This window comes from Rana temporaria, chromosome 8 (assembly GCF_905171775.1).
Source record: "Rana temporaria chromosome 8, aRanTem1.1, whole genome shotgun sequence".
Taxonomy (NCBI): Eukaryota; Metazoa; Chordata; class Amphibia; order Anura; family Ranidae; genus Rana; species Rana temporaria.
This window is the reverse complement of record NC_053496.1, coordinates 180,009,721-180,033,690: the sequence shown is the minus strand read 5'-3', so window position 1 is coordinate 180,033,690 and position 23,970 is coordinate 180,009,721. Positions and strand designations below refer to the sequence as shown.

The 23,970-nt window shown below is 46.4% G+C and overlaps 1 protein-coding gene across 1 annotated transcript; it reads left to right on the top strand.

Annotated features, from left to right (window-relative positions):
* Window positions 1-4,291: 4,291 nt before the first annotated feature.
* On the top strand, window positions 4,292-22,991 carry LOC120909978 (zinc finger protein 605-like). Its single transcript, XM_040321782.1, has 6 exons — window positions 4,292-5,275; window positions 5,366-5,507; window positions 6,426-7,040; window positions 10,954-11,490; window positions 13,447-13,983; window positions 22,017-22,991. Exons 2-6 carry the CDS (start codon window positions 5,378-5,380, stop codon window positions 22,886-22,888), a joined length of 2,691 nt encoding a protein of 896 aa, XP_040177716.1. The 5' UTR covers window positions 4,292-5,275; window positions 5,366-5,377; the 3' UTR covers window positions 22,889-22,991.
* Window positions 22,992-23,970: the final 979 nt, after the last annotated feature.

The window sequence follows — 23,970 nt, the reverse complement described above, 5'->3', positions numbered from 1 at the left end:
AACACTGGTTTAAGTCAACATTCCATCAGAAAAAAATCCACGGTTTTCCTGACGGAATTTCCGATCGTCTGTACGTGGCATTAACCAAGGTTTATACCAAACAGAAAAAGGGAGTTACCGCTCCAGGTGGGTATGCTGGACAATTAATAGCTTCTCAGGAAACCAGGAGTGCCGGCAATGCACAAGGCAAATGGTAGAGGCTAGAAGAATGGACAGCCGCACTTCCAAAAAACCCTTGGGTTGTCTTTATTTTAAAAACAGATGGCAAATGCACTACAAAGTACAGCAAAAAAATCGAGATTGCAGCCTACGTGTTTCACACTGGACTTAGTGCTTAATCATGGCTCCATGATTAAGCACCAAGTCCAGTGTGAAACTGCTATTATCAGTACCGAGATAGTCCATTAATTTCCTGGGTGGGAACGTTACAGGCCATTGCCATTTTTTAAATTGGCCGTTAAAAATGGTTGTGTGTAGGCTCCAGAGCATTTTTCTCTACAAGAAAAATGGGCATTAAAAAAATGTTCTCGTCGTTTTTCACGTCGTCATTTTCTCGTCGTGAAAAACGGCCGTGTGTGTGGGCTTTAACGTCGGGGGAAAAAATGCGCATGCTCTGAAGCAAAAATTGAGAAGGGAAATTTGCATAATCAGCCCAAAGGGTGGCGCCATTCGAGCTTCGCGCGAGCATTTTTTATCACAATCGTGTGTATGCAAGGCAGGCTTGAGAGGAATCACGTCGAGAAAAACGTTGTTTTTTTCCATGACAGGAAAAACGGTTGTGTGTACGCGGCATTAGAAAGTGTTATTTTACTGATAGAGTAGTTGATGCTTGGAATAGACTTCTAGCAGAGGTAGTGAGTAAGGCCTCGTGCACACGATAGGTTAAACAGAGGACAACGGTCTGATGGACCGTTTTCATCGGTCAAAACCGATCGTGTGTGGGCCCCATAGGTTATTTAACCATCGGTTAAAGAAAAGCAAACTTGCTTTGAATTTAACCGATAGATTCCGACGCATGCTTGGTAGAATTGAACTTCGTTTTTTTCAACACGTCGTTGTGTTTTACGTCACCGCGTTCTGACACGATAGTTTTTTTAACCAATGGTGTGTAGGCGCGACGGACCATCAGTCAGCTTCATCGATCCGTTCTCATCGGATGGACTGATCGTGTGTACGCGGCATAAGGGGATTCAAACATGCTTCGGACAAACATAGATCTATATTCAGACAAAAACAATAATTTATAACTTAAAATATAGGGCAGACTTGATGGACCACTTGGTCATATGTCTGCCGTCACACTTCTATGTTTCTATGAGTATCTTCTAGCTGGGGGAACACAGAAAATTAGCCCCAGGGATTTCCCCAATAAAAACATAGCGGGGTAGATTCAGAAAGATGCGCACATCTTTCTGCGGGCGTTACGTATCTCTGATACGTTACGCCGCTGTAACTTTGGGCGCAAGTTCTGTATTCAGAAAGAACTTGCGCCCTTAGTTACGGCGGCGTAACGTATGTGTGGCATGTGTAAGCCCGCCTAATTCAAATGGGGATGTTGGGGGCGCGTTTTATTTAAATTTTACTTGACCCCCACGTTTTTAACGTTTTTTTTTTAACGGCGCATGCGCCGTCCGTAAAATATCCCAGTGTGCATTGCTCCAAATTACGTCGCAAGGACGTATTGGATTAGACGTGAACGTAAATGGCGTACAGCTGTATTCGCGAACGACTTACGCAAACAACGTAAAAATGTCAAAACTCGGAGCGGGAACGACGGCCATACTTAACATTAGCTACGCCTCATATAGCAGGGGTAACTATACGCCGAAAAAAGCCGAACGTAAACGACGTAAAAAAAATGCGCCTGGCGGGACGTACGTTTCTGAATTGGCGTATCAAGCTCATTTGCATATTCCTCGAGTAACTATACGGAAGCACCACCTAGCGGCCAGCATGATTTTGCAGCCTAAGATACGACGGTGTAAGACACTTACACCAGTCAGATCTTAGGGATATCTATGCGTAACTGATTCTCTGAATCAGGCGCATAGATAGGACCGACCACACTCAGAGATAAGACGGCGTATCAGGAGATACGCCGTCTTATCTCTTTTCTGAATACGGCCCAGCATCTTTATCTCAATTTGTGTCATAACAGTCGCTCTTGTGGATGTAGTGGGATTCCGACCCTCTGTGACGACGATAACCATTGGTATGGGGTCTCCAAATGATGGCCCTTCAGTTGCTCAGGAATTACAATTCATGCCAGCCTAAGTCATGTCTGAGAATGTCAGAGTTTTACAATGCCTCATGGGACGTGCCGTTCCACAACAGCTGGAGAGGCCGAAGTTTGGAGGGTCGTGGAATGTTGGAAAGAAGGCTGAAGTTTCTCTATTCTCCACAAGGCGGTGACCACACTTGTATTGAGCACATGCACAGACAGGAAGTGATGTAGAGATGTCAACAGGAAGTTCCAGGTCAGAGGTGAGTCGGGAGGAAGTAGAGAGGAGACATTGCTGGAACTGGCAGCAGAGGAGGTAATAAGATCTTATTTTATATTAACACCCAGTAACCCCGTCATGTCCGCTCTCTTCCTCCATAGTCACTGTGATGTCTTTTATCTCCAACAGATGCTCATGAACGCATACTGATGTATAAATGATATCTAAAATATACCATAGTGCTGTACAGAGAACACTGAGCCAGTCACATCAGTCTCTGTACCAGAGGAGCTTACAATCTAATGCCCCCCCACAGTCACACACTATTATTGTTATACATTTATATAGCTCTAAAATATACCACAGCGCTGTACAGAGATCACTGAGCCAGTCACATCAGTCTCTGTACCAGAGGAGCTTACACTGTAATGTCCCCTCCCCCACAGTCACACACTATTATTATTATACATTTATATAGCCAACTAAAATATCAACATTATCTATCCATAGAGAGGAACATCTTGTACAGGTCACATGAATCAGAATGGACAAGGACCAGAGTCATGTGACTGAGAGGATCTTGGGCTTCACCCTGGAGATCATCTGCCTGCTGACCGGAGAGGTGAGGAGGATTCTGGGAGGTCACATGGCATCGCTGTTATCTCTATTAAGGATGAGCTCCGGTGTGTTCGCACAGTCAACGTGCAGAGCCCGCCAGGAAGTCGGCACGTGTTGCGCTAATCACAGGCAGTAAGACATGTCCCGATCTCTGCAGCCGAGCATCGGGACAATGTCTCCCTGTCTGCATGGCGGCGGGCTCTGCATGTTGACTGTGTGGACACGCCGGAGCTCATCCTTAATCTCTATTATTAAAATGTAGACCTGACCGGAGAGGTGAGGAGGATTCTGAAGGTACTGATAGATGTGAATGTTTTTAATAGGATTACGAAGTTGTGAAAAAGACATCTAAGGAGAAACTGACTCCCAGTAGTTGGGTTCATGAGCCCTCTCCACCTCCCATCCTGACCCCTGAGAGCAAGATGAAGAAGATCATAGAAGTTGCCAACAAGATCATTGAGCTGCTGACAGGAGAGGTAAGCGGTGCCGGGAATTCTGGGACATTATCCAGTAACAGACAAGGGATGTGTCTGGATGGTGACTGTATCATTGTGTGTGTCAGGTTCCTATAAGGTGTCAGGATGTCACTGTCTATTTCTCCATGGAGGAGTGGGAGTATTTAGAAGGACACAAGGATCTCTACAAGGACGTCATGATGGACAATCAGCCGCCCCTCACATCACCGGGTAAGAGGAGACTTTATTGTAAAGGAGAGAGCAGTACGGAGGCTCCACCTAGATCCCCCATCATCTGATAAACACATAGAAACAATGTATTTAGTCAGTGTGTGTGTTTCCTAGAGATGGATCCAGTAATGGGAACCCACCAGAGAGATGTCCCCGTTCTCTGTATTCCCAGCTAACAGTGGGGCCCAAACTGTAGGGTGGTGCACATTATTTTAAAGGAGAGCTCAGTACAGTGGGTCCACCTAGATCCCCCATCATCTAATAAACACATAGAAACAATGTATTCAGTCAGTGTGTGTGTTTCCTACAGATGGATCCAGTAATGGGAACCCACCAGAGAGATGTCCATTTCCTCAATATTCCAAGGATTCCACAAAGGAGGATCATAACATCGTTCACCATGATCAGGTAGATAGATCCAGTATTGAAAACCCACCAGAGAGATGTCCCCGTCCTCTGTATTCCCGGGATTCAACACAGGAAGGTCACACCATCCCTCACCATCATCAGGTAGATGGATCCAGTAATGTGAACCCACCAGAGAGATGTCCTCGTCCTCTGTATTTCCGAGATTCCACACAGGAAGATCACACCACCCCCCACCATCATCAGGTAGATGGATCCAGTACCAGAAACCTACCAGAAATTTGTCTTCGTCCTCAATATTCCTGGGATTCCACAAAGGCAGATCTCACCATCCCCCACCATCATCAGGTTGATGGATCCAGTAAAGTGAATCCACCAGAAAGATGTCCTGGTCCTCGATATTCCAGGGATTTCACACAGGAAGATCTCACCATCCCTCACCATCATCAGGTAGAAGGATCCAGTACCAGAAACCTACCAGAAATTTGTCTTCGTCCTCGATATTCCTGGGATTCCACAAAGGCAGATCTCACCATCCCCCACCATCATCAGGTTGATGGATCCAGTAAAGTGAATCCACCAGAAAGACGTCCTGGTCCTCGATATTCCAGGGATTCCACACAGGAAGATCTCGCCATCCCTCACCATCATCAGGTAGATGGAGCCAGTACCAGAAACCTACCAGAAAGTTGTCCTCGTCCTCGATATTCTCGGGATTCCACAAAGGCAGATCTCCCCATCCCCCACCATCATCAAGTTGATGGATCCAGTAAAGTGAATCCACCAGAAAGATGTCCTGGTCCTCGATATTCCAGGGATTCCACACAGGAAGATCTCACCATCCCTCACCATCATCAGGTAGATGGAGCCAGTACCAGAAACCTACCAGAAAGTTGTCCTCGTCCTCGATATTCCCGGGATTCCACAAAGGCAGATCTCCCCATCCCCCACCATCATCAAGTTGATGGATCCAGTAAAGTGAATCCACCAGAAAGATGTCCTGGTCCTCGATATTCCAGGGATTCCACACAGGAAGATCTCCCCATCCCTCTCCATCATCAGGTTGATAGATCCAGTAAAGTGAATCCACCAGAGAGATGTCCCCGTCCTCTGTATTCCCGGGATTCCACACAGGAAGATCTCACCATCCCTCTCCATCATCAGGTAGATAAAACCTCAACCCTTTGAATGTATTCCGGGGTTGTTAGCTCTCCTGTTTTCAAGATGTTATTTCTACCATTCTATGTTTTTTAGGTGGAAAAACCGATGAACGTAAAAGTTGAGGTTAAAGCGGAAGAAGGTGTAGGATCTGTGAGAGGTGATCCTCGGTCTACAGAGGAATTTGGAATGACGGTGACCGTTAAAGAGGAGGGATCTTCTCTAGACCTTGGCACAGGTAAGTTGTAAAAACGAAAGCAGAACGGTTTTGCTTTTATATTTTTTTCGAGCAATGCCAAAAGGGGGGGGGGGTGCTGAACGGGTTTTAAAGCTTTGCGTTTTTTCACCATCGTATGAATTAGGAGGAAAAAACATTCAATGCTTACAAGCCCCCCCTCCCATTTACTTACCTAAGCAGTCGAAAGTCCCACGTCGTGAACGCGCTGGCTTCTCGGCTCATTCATTGGATGATTGATAGCGTAGCCATTGACTCCCGCTGCTGCCCTCAAATCAATGACGCGGTGCACGCCGGGGGCGGGGCTGAGTGATACAGTCAGCGACTATGGCAGACACTGTATCACGGGAGCGCGCAGGCAAGCTAACCCCCTTGGGAGAGTGCTTCCCAGTACAGGGGTTAGCTCTTCAAGGGAGGAGCCGAGACAGCCGCCGAGGGACCCCAGAAGATGAGGATCGGGGCCACTCTGTGCAAAACGAGCTGCACAGTGGAGGTAAGTATGACATGTTTGTTATTAAAAAACTCTTTACTAACTCTTTAAGTGTGTCCTAGGGATGTGTTCTAACTGTAGGGGAGATGGGCTACATGTGACACGACACTGATCACCGTTCCCGATTAGAGGGAGCTGTGATCAGTGTCCTGTTACTAGGAAGAATGGGGAAATGCCTTGATTACATCTGCATTTCCCCGCTCTTCCTCTCCGTGAGACGATCGCGGGACTCCCCGTGGACATTGAGTCTGCGAGACCTGCGATCACACTCACGGAGCTCGCGGCGGAGCGTGCGCGCCCACGATTCTGCAACTCAAAGGGGACGTATAGGTACGTTGATCTGCCTGTAGGTGCCATTCTGCCAACGTATATCTGCGTGAGCCGGTCGGCAAGCGGTTAACGTCCTGCCTTCTCCCACTTCTTTCCAACAGGTGGACACGATGTGACTCCCCCGGAGAGACCTCAGACTTTATCTCTGGAACATAACGCAGAAGATGTTGACCTTGTAGAATATTCTTCAGAAGCGATCCACGATCCTCCGAAAATACACCACAGACCTTACTATGTGGATCGATCGATGGATTCCTCAAAACCTGAAGATTCTTTTGATGAGTCCCTTACTCTTCCCAATGAAATCCACCCAGGACTTCATGTTGATGACAGATCCTCGGATCCATGGAGGTCGTCTTCCAGTCATTTAGATATTTCACACAAAGACGATAAATTAATCCCGTGGTCTGAAGTCAATGAAGGTTTTCCATCCCAGTCGTCTCTTGCTGAAAGGACAAACGTAGGGGAGCGTCCGTATCAGTGTTCAGAGTGCGGGAAAGGTTTCAATTGGAAAGGACACCTCCTCAGGCACATGAAATGTCACACCGACGAGCGCCCTTATTCGTGCCCAGAGTGCGAGAAATGTTTCAAACACAGAGCCGACCTTCTTAGACACCAGAGATGTCACACCGGTGAGCGTCCTTTTTCATGTCCGGAGTGTGGGAAATGTTTCACACGGAGACACGACCTTACTACACATCTGAAAAGTCACACAGGTAAGAGTTGTTTGTCGAGTGTGGGAAAAGTTTTAATCAGAAAAATCACATGTGAGAATGCCCTTTTTCGTGTCTGAAGGGACACCTTTTCCGACACTCTGGTGAGCGCCCTTTTTCCTCTTTAGAGTTTGGGAAATGTTTTTCCTTTTTTAAATCAGACCTAATTATGTATGAGAAATACAATGCCCACTGATGGGATAATGATAGATGAATGGTGGTATTTTATAGACCAGTGGTGGTGAACCTTGGCTCCCCAGATGTTTTGGAACTACATTTCCCATGATGCTCATGTACTCTGCAATGTAGTTGACCATCATGGGAAATGTAGTTCCAAAACATCTGGGGTGCCAAGGTTCACCATCACTGTTATAGACTATTATTACAGTCGTGTCCAAAATTGTTGGCACCTCAGAAATTTTTCCAGAAAATCAAGTATTTCTCACAGAAAAGTATTGCAGTAACACATGTTTTGCTATACACATGTTTATTCCCTTTGTGTTTATTGGAACAAAACGAAAAAAGCTAATTGGACATAATGTCACACCAAACTCCAAAAGTGGGCTGGTCCAAATTCTTGTCGCCCTTTCAAAATTGTGGATAAATAAGATTGTTTTATGCATGTGATGCTCCTTTAACCACTTAAGACCTGGACCTTTTAGGCAGGTAAAGGACCCAGACAGTTTTTGCGATTCGGCACTGCGTCGATTTAACAGACAATTGCGCGGTCGCGCGACGTGGCTCCCATACAAAATTGACGTCCTTTTTTTCCCCACAAATAGAGCTTTCTTTTGGTGGTATTTGATCACCTCTGCAGTTTTTATTTTTTGCGCTATAAACAAAAATAGAGCGACAATTTTGAAAAAAATTCAATATTTTTTACTTTTTGCCATAATAAATATCCCCCAAAAGTATATAAAAATGTTATTTTTTCCCTCAGTTTAGGCCGATACGTATTCTTCTACCTATTTTTGGTAAAAAAAAAAAAAAAAAAAAATCGCAATAAACGTTTATCGGTTGGTTTGCGCAAAATTTATAGCGTTTACAAAATAGGGGATAGTTTTATTGCATTTTTATAAAAAAAATTTTTACTACTAATGGCGACGATCAGCTTTTTTATTCTGTGACTGCGACATTATGGCGGACACTTCGGACAATTTTGACACATTTTTGGGACCATTGTCATTTTCACAGCAAAAAATGCATTTAAAATGCATTGTTTACTGTGGAAATGACAATTGCAGTTTGGGAGTTAACCACAAGGAGGTGCTGATGGGGTTATGTGTGACCTAATATGTGTTTCGAACTGTAGGGGGGTGTGGCTGTAGGTGTGACGTCATCGATTGTGTATCCCTATAAAAAGGGATCACACGATTGCTGACGCTGCCACAGTGAAGTTTACACACAGCTCTCCCCGTTCTTCAGCTCCGGGGACCGATCGCGGGACTCCAGCGGCGATCGGGTCCCGCGGTCCCAGTCACGGAGCTTCGGACCGGGTCACGCGTGCCCGCGACCCGCGGCTGGGCATTATACAATCACGTACAGGTACGTGATTGTGCCCAGCCGTGCCATTCTGCCGACGTATATCGGCGTTAGGCGGTCCTTAAGTGGTCAAGCATGTGATGCTCCTTTAAACTCACCTGGGGCAAGCAACAGGTGTGAGCAATATAAAAATCATACCTGAAAGCAGAAAGAAAGGAGAGAAGTGCACTTATGTTTTTCGAAAGTTCGCTCGGACGATTTTTTCGTGGAGTGTATCTCCACGAAAAAATCGTTCGAGCGAACTTTCGAAAAACGAACGTTCGGTCTTGAGCGCAAATGATAGTGCCATCATGTAATGACCGATAAATCGTTCAGTGGACATAAATTTAAAAAAAAATTGGTTTGTTTTTTTTACATATACCTAGTGCAGAAAGTTCAGACGGGAAACACATTAACCTTCCGATTTATCGCTCGTTCGGCAGAAAATTTCCAAATGTGTCCTTCGTTTTTTCGGCTCAAAAATGTCCCAACGATTTTCGATTTTGTGCCCATTAACTGTTCGACAAAACGAAAAGAACTGTCTGAACGACCAAATTTTCGTATAGTGTATGGCCAGCATTAGTCTTTGCATTGGGTGTCTGTGTGTGCCACACTAAGCATGGACAACAGAAAGAGGAGGAGAAGAGAACTGTCTGAGGACTTGAGAACCAAAATTGTGGAAAAATATCAACAATCTCAAGGTTACAAGTCCATCTCCAGAGATCTAGATTTGCCTTTGTCCACAGTGCGCAACATTATCAAGAAGTTTGCAACCCCCGGCACTGTAGCTAATCTCCCTGGGCGTGGACGGAAGAGAAAAATTGATGAAAGGTTGCAACGCGGGATAGTCCGGATGGTGGATAAGCCGCCCCAAACAAGTTCCAAAGAGATTCAAGCTGTCCTGCAGGCTCAGGGAGCGTCCGTGTCAGTGCCAACTATCCGTCGACATTTAAATGAAATGAAACGCTATGGCAGGAGACCCAGGAGGTCCTCACTGTTGACACAGAGACATAAAAAAAGCAAGACTACAGTTTGCCAAGATGTACTTGAGTAAGCCAAAATCCTTCTGGGAAAACGTCTTGTGGACAGATGAGACCAAGATGGAGCTTTTTGGTAAAGCACATCATTCTACTGTTTACCGAAAATGGAATGAGGCCTACAAAGAAAAGAACACAGTACCTGCAGTGAAATATGGTGGAGATTCAATGTCGTTTTGCTGACTCTGGCACTGGGTGCCTTGAATGTGTGCAAGGCATCATGAAATCTGAGGATTACCAAAGGATTTTGGGTCGCACTGTAGAGCCCAGTGCCAGAAAGCTGGGTTTGTGTCCGAGATCTTGGGTCTTCTAGCAGGACAATGTCCCCAAACATACGTCAAAAAGCACCCAGAAACGGATGGCAACAAAGCGCTGGAGAGTTCTAAAGTGGCCAGCGACGAGTCCAGATCTAAATCCCATTGAACACCTGTGGAGAGATCTTAAAATTGCTGCTGGGAAAAGGAGCCCTTCCAATAAGAGAGACCTGGAGCAGTTTGCAAAGGAAGAGAGGTCCAAAATTCCGGGTGAGAGGTGTAAGAAGCTTATTGATGGTTATAGGAAGCGACTGATTTCACTTATTTTTTCCAAAGGGTGTGCAACCAAATATTAAGTTAAAGCAGAGGTTCACCCTAAAACATGTATATACCATAACATCCAGCATACTTCCGACATCTACAGTATGCTGTTTTTTTTTTGCCGTACATACCGTTTTATTGTTATTTTCGGGCGTTCCTATTCAGAGGTTAGATGATTGACGTCTGGTGAAAAACTTCCCCTGGCGCATAAGGCGCATCACCAGTTTTCCGTAACTAGCCGACCTGCGAGTCGGCTCTATACGGCGCCTGCGCCCGCCGTGTAGAGCTGACTGCGCAGGCGCTATATAGAGCCAACTCGAAGGTCGGCTAGTTACGGAAAACTGGTGACGCGCCTTATGCGCCAGGGGAAGTTTTTCACCAGACATCAATCATCTAACCTATAGGAACACCCACTCAATAAAACGGTATGTACTGCAAAAAAAAAAAACGCATACTGTAGATGTCGGAAGTATGCTGGATGTAATGGTATATAGATGTTTTTTAGGGTGAACCTCCGCTTTAAGGGTGCCAAGAATTTTGACCAGCCCATTTTTGGAGTTTTGTGTAACATTATGTCCAATTTGCTTTTTTTCCCAATACACACAAAGGGAATAAACATGAGTATAGCAAAACATGTGCTACTGCAATACTTTTCTGTGAGAAATACTCAATTTCACAATTTCCGGGGTGCCAACAATTTCGGCCATGACTGTATATCTGTAGACAACTGTTGACCGCACAAAATGTTTTTGTTAGTTTTAATGACATACTTCTTTCTGATAGGTGGACATCCCACCATGGATAAGTTATCTCTTGACTATAATATAGAAGTCATTGACATTGCCGATTATTCTCCAGAAGCAAACCCCGACCCTGAAATTCTACATCACAGCCCTTACTATGTGGATCGATCGATGGATTCCTCCAAACCCGAAGATTCGTTTTATAAGTCGCATGCTCTTCCCAATGAAGTCCACCCAAGGCTTCGCGCTGCGGAGAGCTCCTTGGAACCTCCCGTTCCCCAGAGATCGTCTTCCCGTAGTTTGGATACATCCTTCCACCAAGACGACGACGACGTCATTCTGTGTTCTGAAGTCAATGAAGGTTTTACATCCCAGGCGTCTGTTACTGAGGATCCAAGAATGAACCCGGTGGAGCTTCCATATCAGTGTTCGGAGTGCGGGAAAGGTTTCAACTGGAAAGGACACCTCCTCCGGCACATGAAATGTCACACCGACGAGCGTCCTTATTCCTGTGTACAGTGCGGGAAATGTTTCAAACACAGAGGAGACCTTCTTAGACACCAGAGATTACACACCGGTGAGAATCTTCATGTTCAGAGTGTGGGAATGGTTTAACCAGAAAGCACAACTTTCTTTCTTAAGAGATCTTTTTCCTGTCTAGCTTGCGGGAAATGTTTAATGCTGAAAACAGCCCTACTTTCACACAAGAGAAGTTTAAAATATTTTTTCATATTTAGGATGTGGGAAATGTTTCACTCTGAATAGATAGCTTCACAGGGGAGACGGTGTATGCAGAAATATATGTGGCCAGAGGTGCGGGGGCACTGGTGTATGCAGTACTGTATGTGGCCAGAGGTGCGGGGGGCGCTGGTGTATGCAGTACTGTATGTAGCCAGAGGTGTGGGGGGGCGCTGGTGTATGCAGTACTGTATGTAGCCAGAGGTGCGGGTGGCGCTGGTGTATGCAGTACTGTATGTGGCCAGAGGTGCGGGGGTGCTGGTTTATGCAGTACTGTATGTGGCCTGAGGTGCGGGGGGCGCTGGTGTATGCAGAACTGTATGTGGCCAGAGGTGCGGGGGGCGCTGGTGTATGTGACCAGAGGTGCGGGGGGCGCTGGTGTATGCAGAACTGTATGTGACCAGAGGTGCGGGGTGCGCTGGCGTATGCAGAACTGTATGTGACCAGAGGTGCAGGGGGGGGGGGGGGGGGCGCTGGTGTATGTGGCCAGAGGTGTGGGGGGCGCTGGTGTATGCAGAACTGTATGTGGCCAGAGGTGCGGGGGGCGCTGGTGTACGTGGCCAGAGGTGTGGGGGGCACTGGTGTATGCAGAACTGTATGTGGCCAGAGGTGCAGGGGGCGATGGTGTATGTGGCCAGAGGTGCGGGGGGCGCTGGTATATGCAGTACTGTATGTGGCCAGAGGTGCGGGAGGTGCTGGTGTATGCAGAACTGTATGTGGCCAGAGGTGCGGGGGTGTTGGTGTATGTGGCCAGAGGTGTGGGGGGCGTTAGTGTATGTGGCCAGAGGTGTGGGGGCGCTGGTGTATGCAGAACTGTGTGGCCAGAGGTGCGGGGGGCACTGGTGTTTGTGGCCAGAGGTGCGGGGGGTGCTGGTATATGCAGTACTGTATGTGGCCAGAGGTGCGGGTGTATGCAGAACTGTATGTGGCCAGAGGTGCGGGGGGTGCTGGTATATGCAGTACTGTATGTGGCCAGACGTGCGGGGGGTGCTGGTATATGCAGTACTGTATGTGGCCAGAGGTGCGGGGGGCGCTGGTGTATGCAGAACTGTATGTGGCCAGAGGTGCAAACCCGAGGGGTAAACTGAGAACCGGCTCGGTCACTTTTCCCCGTGTACACACGGCCAGTTTTCCCAACAGGAAAACTGCCTGAGAGCTTTGGTCGGGAAAGCCTGCCATGTGTATGCTCCACGGCAGTTTTTCCCCTTAGGAAAACTGCAAGGAAAAAAATGCAGCCATTCACGGCGGGAAAAAATAGGACATGTTCTAATATTTTTCCCCACAGTTTTTCGGTCAGGAAAACTGCTAGGGAGCATACACACGGCTGGTTTTCCCGACCAAAAGAAAACGTTACAGAATACCGGTCGTGTGTGTACAAGGCTTAACAGTTTCTGCTTTTGCAATTCCGGCCTTTAAAGAAAATGTGCGGATTACTCACTGCCACGTCCAGACAGGAATGTAACAGCATCTACAATTAGGATGAGGGTGATCGCCAGTGTAGCACGTTTAGTACACATGTAGATCGAAGGATCGCTGGGATCGTAGTTGGTGTCATTGGTAGGAATTGTGAACCATTATTGATGTCGGTGAATTAAATAGTGCCCCAAGGGTCATATAATAGCAAGCAAAGGGCCACATCCGGCCCCCGGGCCGCAGTTTGGAGGCCACTGATTTAGACCATCGAAGTAGAGAGACTTTGTGTTCTGTTGCCCCTTTCTTTGTGCTGACCCCCTTTATTCTCCTTTCCTCGGTTTTTTGTTTGCTAATTTTATATTGTTGTTATGATTGTGAACAGGTGGACACAATGCTACGACCACGGAAAGACATCAAATTGCATCCCTGGACTACACTGTAGAAGACGATGACGTTGTAGAATACTCTCCGGAAGCAAACACCGATACTCAACCGTTGCATCACAAACCTTACTATGTGGATAGCTCCATAGATCCCTCTCAACCCGAAGAATCCTTTCAGAAGTCGCATACTGTGACCAGCGAGATCCACCCAAGCTTTCACGTTGCAGATATATCCTTGGATCCATCTAATCCACCAGGATCTCCTTCCAATAGTTTAGATACTTCTTCCCACAAAGGTCCTAAAATAATCCAGTGTTCTGAAGTCGATGAAGGTTTTCCATCACAGGCGGGTCTTCCGACAAACGCGGTGGAGCGTCCGTATCAATGCTCAGAGTGCGGGAAGAGTTTCAGTTGGAAAGGACACCTCCTCAGACACATGAAAAGTCACACCGACGAGCGTCCTTATTCGTGTCCAGTGTGCGAGAAATGTTTCAAACACAGGGGAGACCTTCTTAGACACCAGAGATTACACACCGGTGAGCGTCCTTTTTCATGTTCAGAGTGCGAGAAATGTTTCACTAGAAGACACGACCTGTTTGCACATAAAAGGAAAAGCCACATGGCGAGAGTTATTTTTCCTGTCTAGAGTGCGAGAAATGTTTTGTTAGAAAAGAGTACTTCCTATGCACCAGAGAAGTCGCACTCACCGGCCACTCTATTAGGGACACCTAGTACCGGGCTTAACCCCCTTTTGCCTTCTTGGTGGCATAGATTCAACAAGGTGTTCCTCAGAGATAATAGCATCACGCATAGGGTGCCCACGTGTGCCGGATTGCCCGGGCTCCTTCATTCTGGGACAATACAATGTCCCGGAATTAAATGGAGCAGGGGTCTCCAAACTTTCTAAACAAAGGGCCAGATTACTGTTCTTCAGACGTAACGGGGGCCGGACTGTGGCCATTGGGAGTAGAAAGGGTCCCGATTATCAGTGGGAATAAACAATGCCCCATCATTGGTGTCAGTGGGAGGAATCATGCCCCATCATTGGTGTCTTTAAGCCCCATTGTTGGTGTCATTGGGAGAAATTGTGTCCCATTGTTAGTGCTATTGCGAGGAATTGTGTCCCATCGTTCGTCTCATTGGGAGGAATTGTGCACCATCATTGGTGTCAGTGGGTCGAATTATGTCCCATTGTTGGTATTAGTGTTTGAAAATAGTGCCCCAAGGGCCAGATCAAACCACGCAAAGAGCCGCATCTGGCCCCCAGGCCGCAGTTTGAAGACCACTTAAATAGAGGACACAGACACCCCCTACTAACTAAAAAACACATTTCCGGAACTGGTTGCTAGGGCCAGCGTTGCCTGGCATCTTGCAGCAAGTGACAATTTACTGTCAGACAGTGAGACCGGGAGCGAGGCCTGCGCCTAGTGCAGCACTGCTGTCCTCGGCACCTCCTCTTTCTCCGGCAAGCAGCAGGGACTGGTGGGATCTTCACTCTCCAGATAGTGACACCACTCCTTTACTTCTATGCACCTGGCTCATGCAGAGGGAGTGACAGCGGCACTGCATCTGGTGGCAAGCTATGGGTGGCAAGTAGCACATTCACCTGACAAATAACCCGCCGCTAAATTCCCCATCAATCCCGAGACTACATTTCCCCCCAGAGAGGGGGGTGTGTCCCTGAATGGCAGTTTGGAAATGTGGTCACCCTAATCACGCAGTTGCTGCAGATTTGTCGGCTGCGCATCCATGATGCCAATCTCCCTTTCTACCACATCCCAAAGGTTCTCTATTGGATGAGATGTGGTGAGTGTGTAGGCCATTGGAGGACAGGGACCTCATTGTCCAGTGGTGAAATGATTGGAGCTTTGTGACATGGGGCATTATCCTGCTGGAAGGAGCCATCAGAAGATGGGGACACTGTAGTCATAAAGGGAGGGACATGGTCACCAACAATACTCAGGTAGGCGTGGTGTGTAAACCATGCTCAATTGGTATTAAGGGGCCCAAATTGTGCCAAGAAAATATCCCCCCCCACCATTACACCCCCACCACCAGCCTGAACCGTTGATACAAGGCAGGATGGATCCATACGCCAAATTCTAACCCCACCATCTGAATGTCGCAGATGAAATCGAGACTCTTCAGACCAGGCAACGTTTTTCTAATCTTCTATTGTCCAATTTTGGTGATCCTGTGCGAATTGTAGCTTCAGTTTCCTGTTCTAATGCCGCGTACACACCATCACTTTATGTGATGAAAAAAAATGACGTTTTTAAAAACGTCACTTTAATTGACTGTGTGTGGGGGAAAACGTCGTTTTATGTCTTGTAAAAAACGACCAAAAAAAATTGAAGCATGCTTCAATTTTATGTGTCGTTTTTCAAAAGTGCACTTTTTACTTCACAGAAATTGACCGTGTGTAGCAAAAAACGTCGTTTTCTAAGACGTTTTTTCATCCACGCATGCCCAGAAGCTACTTATGAAGCAAGCTTCAATGGTAAAACGTGGTGGAACGTAACCTCGCTTTGCAAGATCATTGTGAGAAAACGATGGTGTGTAGGCAACTTCGTCTTTGAAAATTGAAGTTTCAAAAACGTCATTTTTTACTTCACAGAAAGTGTCGTTTTTTTTCATCACATAAAGTGATGGTGTGTACGCGGCATAAGCCGACAGGAGTGTCACCCGGTGTGGTCTTCTTCTGCTGTAGCCCATCTTCTTCAAGGTTGGATGTGTTGTGCATTCGGAGATGGTATTTTGCATACCTTGGGTGTAATGAGTGGTTTGAGTTACTGTTGCCTTTCTATTGTCTCCAACCATTATGCCCATTCTTCCGACCCCATGCCGCGTACAGACGATCGGAAATTCCAACAAGAAAACCGCGTTTTTTTTTCTAACAGAATGTCGGCTCAAACTTGTGTTGCATACACACGGTCACACAAATCTTGTCGGAGATTCCGACCGTCGAGAACACAGTGACGTACGACGAGCCGAGATCAATGAAGTTCAATAGGCAGTTCGGCTCTTCTGCTTGATTCTGAGCATGCGTGTTTTTTTGCGCGTCGGAATTGCATACAGACGAGCGTATTTTCCGATAGAGAACCTGCTCTCAATCTTTTGTTGGCGGAAATTCCGACAGAAAAAGTCTGATGGAGCCTACACACGGTTGGAAATTTTCGACAAAAAGCTCACGTCGGACTTTTCTTGTCGGAATTTCCGATCGTGTACGCGGCATTACATCAACAAGGCATTTTCCTCCACACAACTGAGGCCCTGTACACACGATCAGTCCAAACTGATGAAAACGGACTGAAGTTCAGTTTCATCGGTCCAAACCGACCGTGTGTGGGCCCCATCGGTCAGTTGTCCTTCGGTCCAAAAACAGAGAACTTGCTTTAAAATTGGACCGATGGACGCCTGACCGATAGGTCAAAACCGATGGTTAGTACGCAAAAGCATTGGTTCCAAACCCGCGCATGCTCAGAATCAAGTCGACGCATGCTTGGAAGCATTGAACTTAATTTTTCTCTGCACGTCGTTGTGTTTTACGTCACCGCGTTGGACTCGATCGGTTTTTGAACTGATGGTGTGTAGGCACATCAGACCATCAGTCAGCTTCATCGGTTAAGCGATGAAACGGACCTTCAGTCCGTTTTCATCAGTTTGGACTGATCGTGTGTACAGGGCCTTACACTCACTGGATATTTTCTCTTTTTCTGACCATTCTCTGTAAACCATAGAGATGGTTGTGTGTGAAAATCCCAGTAGATCAGCAGGTTTTGAAATACTCTGACCAGCCCGTCTGGCACCAACATTCATGCCACATTAAAATTCACTTAAATCCCCTTTCTTCCCCGTTCTGATGCTCAGTTTGAACTTCAGCAAGTCGTCTTCACCACGTCTAGATGCCTAAATGCACTGAGTTGCTGCCATTTGATTGGCAAATCGTGTCACCAAGCAATGGAACAGGTGACCCTAATAAAGTGGCCGGTGAGTGTACTTCTTCATATTTAGGACGTGGGAAAAGTTTCACCCTTGAAGGATACTTTCTCAGACGCTAGACATGTAACGCTAGCGAATGTCGTTTTTCTTGTTCAGAGTGCCGAAAATGTTTTACACTAAAATCAGATGTAATTGCACATCAGAAATCCCATGCTAGGTGACCGATGTCAGGTGGTATTTTACAGACGGTTCTGTAGAACAATTGTGTAGCCCACAACTAATCTACTTTGCATGGTGTCAGGTCCTTGTATTATCATTACTAGGGTTGTCCCGATACCGATACCAGTATCGGTATCGGGACCGATACCGAGTATTAGCGGGAGTACTCGTACTCCCGCTAATACCGCCGATACTAGAATAGAATACTTCCCCCCCGCGTTAATCACAGCGGCGCGGGGAACATTACAGCCAGCGTTCGTTTGAATAGCTGTTTTCCCCACCGCGCATAGACACTCCCCCTTGGACGGATCTGTCCAATCGCGAGCAAGGGGGAGTGTCTCTATACACAGCGCGGCGGGGAAAACAGCTATTCAAATGAACGCTGGCTGTAATGTTCCCCGTGCTGTGATTAACGCGGCAGCATCATCATAACAGTAGGTACGGTGGACATGGCTGGATATACGTGGGACATGGCTGGATATACGTGGGACATGGCTGGATATACGTGGGACATGGCTGGATATATGTGGGACATGGCTGGATATATGTGGGACATGGCTGGATATACGTGGGACATGGCTGGATATACGTGGGACATGGCTGGATATACGTGGGACATGGCTGGATATACGGGGGACATGGCTGGATATACGGGGGACATGGCTGGATATACGGGGGACATGGCTGGATATGGGGGGGACATGGCTGGATATGGGGGGGACATGGCTGCATATGTTTGGGGACATGGCTGCATATGTTTGGGGACATGGCTGCATATGTGGGGGGACATGGCTGCATATGTGGGGGGACATGGCTGCATATGTGGGGGGACATGGCTGCATTTGGGGACACATTTAAAAAAAAAGTATCGGTACTTGTACTCAGTCCTAAAAAAGTGGTATCGGGACAACCCTAATCATTACCAGTTGTATCTCATCTGGAAACACGTCATACAGTGCAGTATATCGCATAATAAAGTAGTTCAAACTACACAGCCCAAACACAACAAAAAGAGAAACGGGGGGGCACAGGAGGAGAAAGTTGCCCTTCCCAAATGATCTTAGGTGAGGAAACGTTGGAGGACACAATGGAACTTGACGGCGATCGGAAGATTTTTTTCTGTATCTTTTAAAATTGGACTGTGACCATTGCACTCTCAGATCCTCTCCTGTGCAGGGATTTTCTGGCTCTAGGACAACAATCCAAGCACCAGAAGACTGAGAATGATCATCAATGGAGCAGGTTTTCTACGCAGTTTACCCTTTACACACACACACACACACCATAGCCTCTACTCATTGTTTTATTGGAAACTTACTGTTCATTGCCTCTGCATTTGCAATTCTGACCCTTTAAAGACAATTTCTGTATCACTTGCTGCCACACCCAGACAGGAATGTAATAAGAGTTTATAATATGGTAGCTCCTTACTTAGGTAAAACTTATTTACGTGTGTTTAGAGCGTTCAAAGATTCATCTTAAAGTAGAACTATAGGCAAAACTTTTTTTTTCATTTTGAATACATCTTTGTGTGGTACATGGAGTCAGTTTGTTCCCAGGGATGGGGAGTTCCTCACCTCTCCACCTTTGTGCTTTCCTTTTCACACCCTTCTGAACCCAACTCTCACCTTTTACTGTTTGCTCTTCCACTATCCTCCTTCTTTTCTCCCGTAAACAACATGAGTGTTTGTATAGTACAGGGGTGCCCAACCTTTTGAAGAGCGAGGGCCACTTAAACAACTTGGTAATAAGCGGAGCAGGCGGATGACATGTCACGTCTACTCTATAGGCCCTCCGATCTCCCCAGATGGAAGGGGACTAATTCCCTTCTGTTTTTCAGATTGGAGGTAAGCTGGTGTAAACGGACATCTGTCGATCTATAGAGGTGAATTGAGGGTCCCATTTGGTCGGGCTGGTCGTGTGAAAAGGGCCTAAGACTGCTTTCACACTGATGTGCTGCAATTTACCCACACCGCTTGAGCAGCGTAGTGCACCTGTGTCTATCCTGCGGGTTAGCTGAACTTTGCCATAGACTCCACCTGTGGCAAAAGCCAGCGTTGTAGAGGAAGCATGGGCTTATGGGGCGCCGCAGTCACTTTCTTCCTCTACCACCAGCTTCATTCACAACACTGTGCCGTGGTATGGCGGGTCGGCAACCTGTGATCTGGGCTTGACAACCCGCCATTCCAGAGCAGGAAGTCGCTGGCCACATCAGAGGGCTCCGCGGGCCACTGGTTGGCCACCCCTGGTATAGTACTTCATGAGGGCCCTAAACGGGATACTTATCTTTGGTTTTTATATTTGAGATTAAGCGTATTCCCCAGGGGCAATTTTATGTCATGGCTCTCATACAACAGCATAACATAAACTTATTATCATTCATGCCTTCGAATTCGCCTTCTACAACAGGTCATATGGTCTTCTAGAACCTCCATTCTATTTTTACAGAGACCTACGTTTTTGAGAATGCCCTACATTGTACAGAAGCTTGTTTATGTCTCCTTTTATTATATTTTGTATTGTGAAGTTAATTAATAAAAATACATTGAAAAAGAAAAATCAGCAGACATTCTTGGCATTCAGTAAAAGACCGGATTATAAATTATATGAGGTGTGACAATTTTATTCCCGGAGTGGACTGTAGTAGTCCCTTTGTGAAGCGACGCACTTTTCTAGACGACTGTGCCACTGTCGGAAACATTCCCAGAATTCATTTTTTGGGAACGCTGAGCAGTACGTTGTCGCGGCGCTCTGAATGTTAGGAATGTCATCAAATCTGTATCCGTTTAAGGCAGTGGTTCTCAACCTTTCTAGTGCCGTGACCAGTTGATAAAATTTCTCAAGTTGTGGGGACCCCTAACAGTAGAATTTTCGTAGCATGGGTTGTCAGCACCTAAGGCCAGACAGGTAATTTGCGCCCCTAGCCCATGGACATTTAGGGCTCCCTAAGTCCCTTACACTTGTACAGTATTAAAACCCTTTATGGTACATTTTAGGAGTGCTGGCGGGGAGTTCTGATCAGCCAGCTTAGATGCTCTTGATCAAGATCATCTGCTGATCTGAGAACTGTAGTGGGGACTTTAAATGATAACTATAATCACAGGTAGTGTTACTCACTGTGTCTCCAGCTTTGTGGTGTCCTGCAGCAGTGACACCTATGCCGAATCAGGAGATAGGGTCTCCTCCAGCCCCTCCCACTTCACATTTCTCACCAGTCAGCTGACCTCTAGTTTCTGCCCCACAGTCATGCCATGAACTGAATGGGCGGGCAAGGGCTCCAGGAGCAGCCCAGCTGGGCGGCCACAGGCTCCAGGGACAGCCCTGCTGGATGGCTGCGGTCTTCAGGAACAGCCCAGGATTCAGTGACCCCTGGCAAATTGTCATTTGACCCCCAGGTTGAGAACCACTGGTTTAAGGCATTTTTTAATTTTGGAAACAGGGTCCAAAAAAAATGTTTGCTTACCTAGTTGTCACCTTCAAAGTGGTCCCCTTGTGAAGCGACGCACTTTTCTAGACCACTGTCGGAAACATTCCCTGAATTCCTTTTGAGGAACGCTGCACAGCACCTTTGTCACGGCGCTCTGGATGTCCGGAATGTCATCAAATTTGTGTACTTTTTCAGGCATTTTAAAATTTTGGAAACAGCCAAAGGTCGCAGGGTGCTAAGGGGAAATAAGGTGGTTGGTGAAGTTTCGGAATGGATTTCTGAGCCAAGAACTCACGACGCTTAACGCACCATGTGCAGGGGCATTGTCGATGAGGAGAATCCACTCGTTGGGCCCGAGTTACGATCTTTTCCTCCGAGTGGGTTCTCTGTCCACATTCTCTGTCGGTCCTTTGCGTCATTGTGGACATCTTCCCACCCCTCCTTAATCCACCAATGCCATTCAAAAACACTTGATTTCTTCATGGAATGTTCACCACAAACCTGTTGTAACAAAGCAAAAATTTCAACCACACTTTTGCCAATTTTTTACCAACAGCACAACGCACACGTGTTATTTCTTCTACAACTCCGTAAAGGCCGAGTCCACTGGTCTACGACCCAGGAGAGTGCACGTTGGAACATGTCAGAGCACGCTCGCCACCATACGGCTATGTTATAGACATTTCAGGAATTAAATTGTCACACCTCAAAGACCATAAAAGTGAAGCGGCCATTTATTTGTTGTTTTCTGTCCCTTGTGTATATGCTGTCCCCCTTTACGCTCCTTTCTTCCCCTGCTTCACTACACATCTCTCCTCGGTTGTTTTCAAAGCTTTTTTTTACTAATTTCTATGTTATATTGCTTTTATATTTGTACAACTCGTAATGCCAGAGCTCTGAGAGAACAACCAACAGAGCTGTTGACTGTTAAGCATGATTTTTTTTTTTACTGAATGTTAATGAAATACATCTCTATGACAGGTGGACATATTGTGACTATCCCGGAGAGACATCAGATTCTATCTCTGGACTTTAATGTCGAAGATTCTCACGAAGCAAACTCCGACACTCAAAAAATACATCACAGACCCTACTGTGTGGATAGATCGATGGATCCCTCAACACCCATAGATTGTTTTCAAAGGTCACATACTCTTACCAATGAAATCAATCAGAAACTTCCCATTGCAGATAGCTCCTTGGATCCACCCAATCCCCATAGATCATCTTCCAGCGACTTAGATACTTCTTCACACCAAGACGATGAAATAATCCTGTGTTCTGAAGTCAATGAAGGTTTTACTTCGCAGTCACCTCTTACTGAAGATCAAAGAACAAACACGGGGGAGCGTCCATATCAATGTTCAGAGTGCGGGAAGCGTTTCGGTTGGAGGGGACACCTCCTCAGGCACATGAAATGTCACACCGACGAGCGTCCTTTCCCGTGTTTAGAATGCGATAAATGTTTCAAACACAGAGCAGACCTTCTTCGACACCAGAGAACTCACTCCGGCGAGCGTCCTTTTTCATGTTCAGAGTGTGAGAAAAGTTTTACTCAGAAACACGACCTCCTTATACATCAGAACATTCACACGGGCGAGAGTTCTTTTTCCTGTCTAGAGTGCGGGAAAGGTTTCACTCGGAAGAGAGCGCTCCGTATACACCAGAGAACTCACACGGGGGAACGTCCTTTTTCGTGTTTAGACTGTGGGAAATGTTTCACTCTGAAGGGACACCTTCTCCGACACCAGAAACTTCACACTGTTGAGCGCCCTTTCATCTGTACAGAGTGTGGAGAAAGTTTTGCGCTGAAGGTGGACTTAATTACCCATCATAGCTCCCATGCCCTCTGATGCGAGTGCCAGATATTCTGTATAACAATGTTTTATAGACTGTTCCACAAATAGGATTTACATGATTGTTGTTTCTCAGACCGCATCTAAACTATTTTGGATGGTATCAGCTCGCTGACTATTTTTATTATTACCCATTGTATCTAAAATGGAAATACGCTATATTGTCAAAAGTATTGTGATGCCTGCCTTTACACGCACATGAACTTTAATGGCATCCCAGTCTTAGTCCCTAGGGTTCAATATTTAGTTGGCCCCACCCTTTGCAGTTATAGCAACTCTTCTGGAAAGGCCGTCCACAAGGTTTCTTCCAGAAGCGAATTTGTGAGGTCAGGCAATGATGTTGGATGAAAGGGCTGGCTCGCAGTATCTGCTCTAATTCATCCCAATGCTGTTCTATCGGGTTGAGGTCATGACCAAAGGTGTTCTATCAGGTTGAGGTCAGGACTCTAATATCTGGCAACACACATAAATATACTATATTGTCAAAAGTATTGGGACACCTTCCTTTACACACACACATGAACTTTAATGGCATCCCAGTCTTAGTCCGTAGGGTTCAATATTGAGTTGGCCCACCCTTTGCAGGTATAACAGCTTCAACTCTTCTAGGGAGGCTGTCCACAAGGTTTAGGAGGGCGTCTATGGGAATGTTTGACCATTTTTCCAGACGCACATTTGTGAGGTCAGGCACTGATATTGGACGGGAAGGCTAGTCAAGTTCCTCTACCCCAAACTCGCTCATCCATGTATTTATGGACCTTGCTTTGTTCATGTTGGAACAGAAAGGGGCCATCCCCAAACAGTTCCCACAAAGTTGGGAGTATGAAATTATCCAAAATGTCTTGATGCAACGACTTGAGAGTTCCATTCACTGGAACTAAGGGGAGAGCCACATTTGTGAGGTCAGGTACTAATGTCGGACAAGAAGGCCTTGCTCACAGTCTCCACTCTCATTCATCCCGAAGGTGTTCTATCGAGTTCTAATTCATCCCAAACTCTGTGCAGGGGAGTAAAGTTCCTCTACCCAAAACTCGCTTATCCATGTCTTTATGGACCTTGCTTTGTGCACTAGTCCAAAT

What these genes read in the sequence shown, in the direction of transcription:
- LOC120909978 (XM_040321782.1), top strand. Translation starts at nt 5,378, where the DNA reads ATGAACGTAAAAGTTGAGGTTAAAGCGGAAGAAGGTGTAGGATCTGTG. An exon ending in ACATCTGAAAAGTCACACAG is followed by an intron (nt 7,041 to 10,953) that starts GTAAGAGTTGTT and finishes TCTTTCTGATAG; the next exon opens with GTGGACATCCCACCATGGAT. An exon ending in ACACCAGAGATTACACACCG is followed by an intron (nt 13,984 to 22,016) that starts GTGAGCGTCCTT and finishes TCTCTATGACAG; the next exon opens with GTGGACATATTGTGACTATC.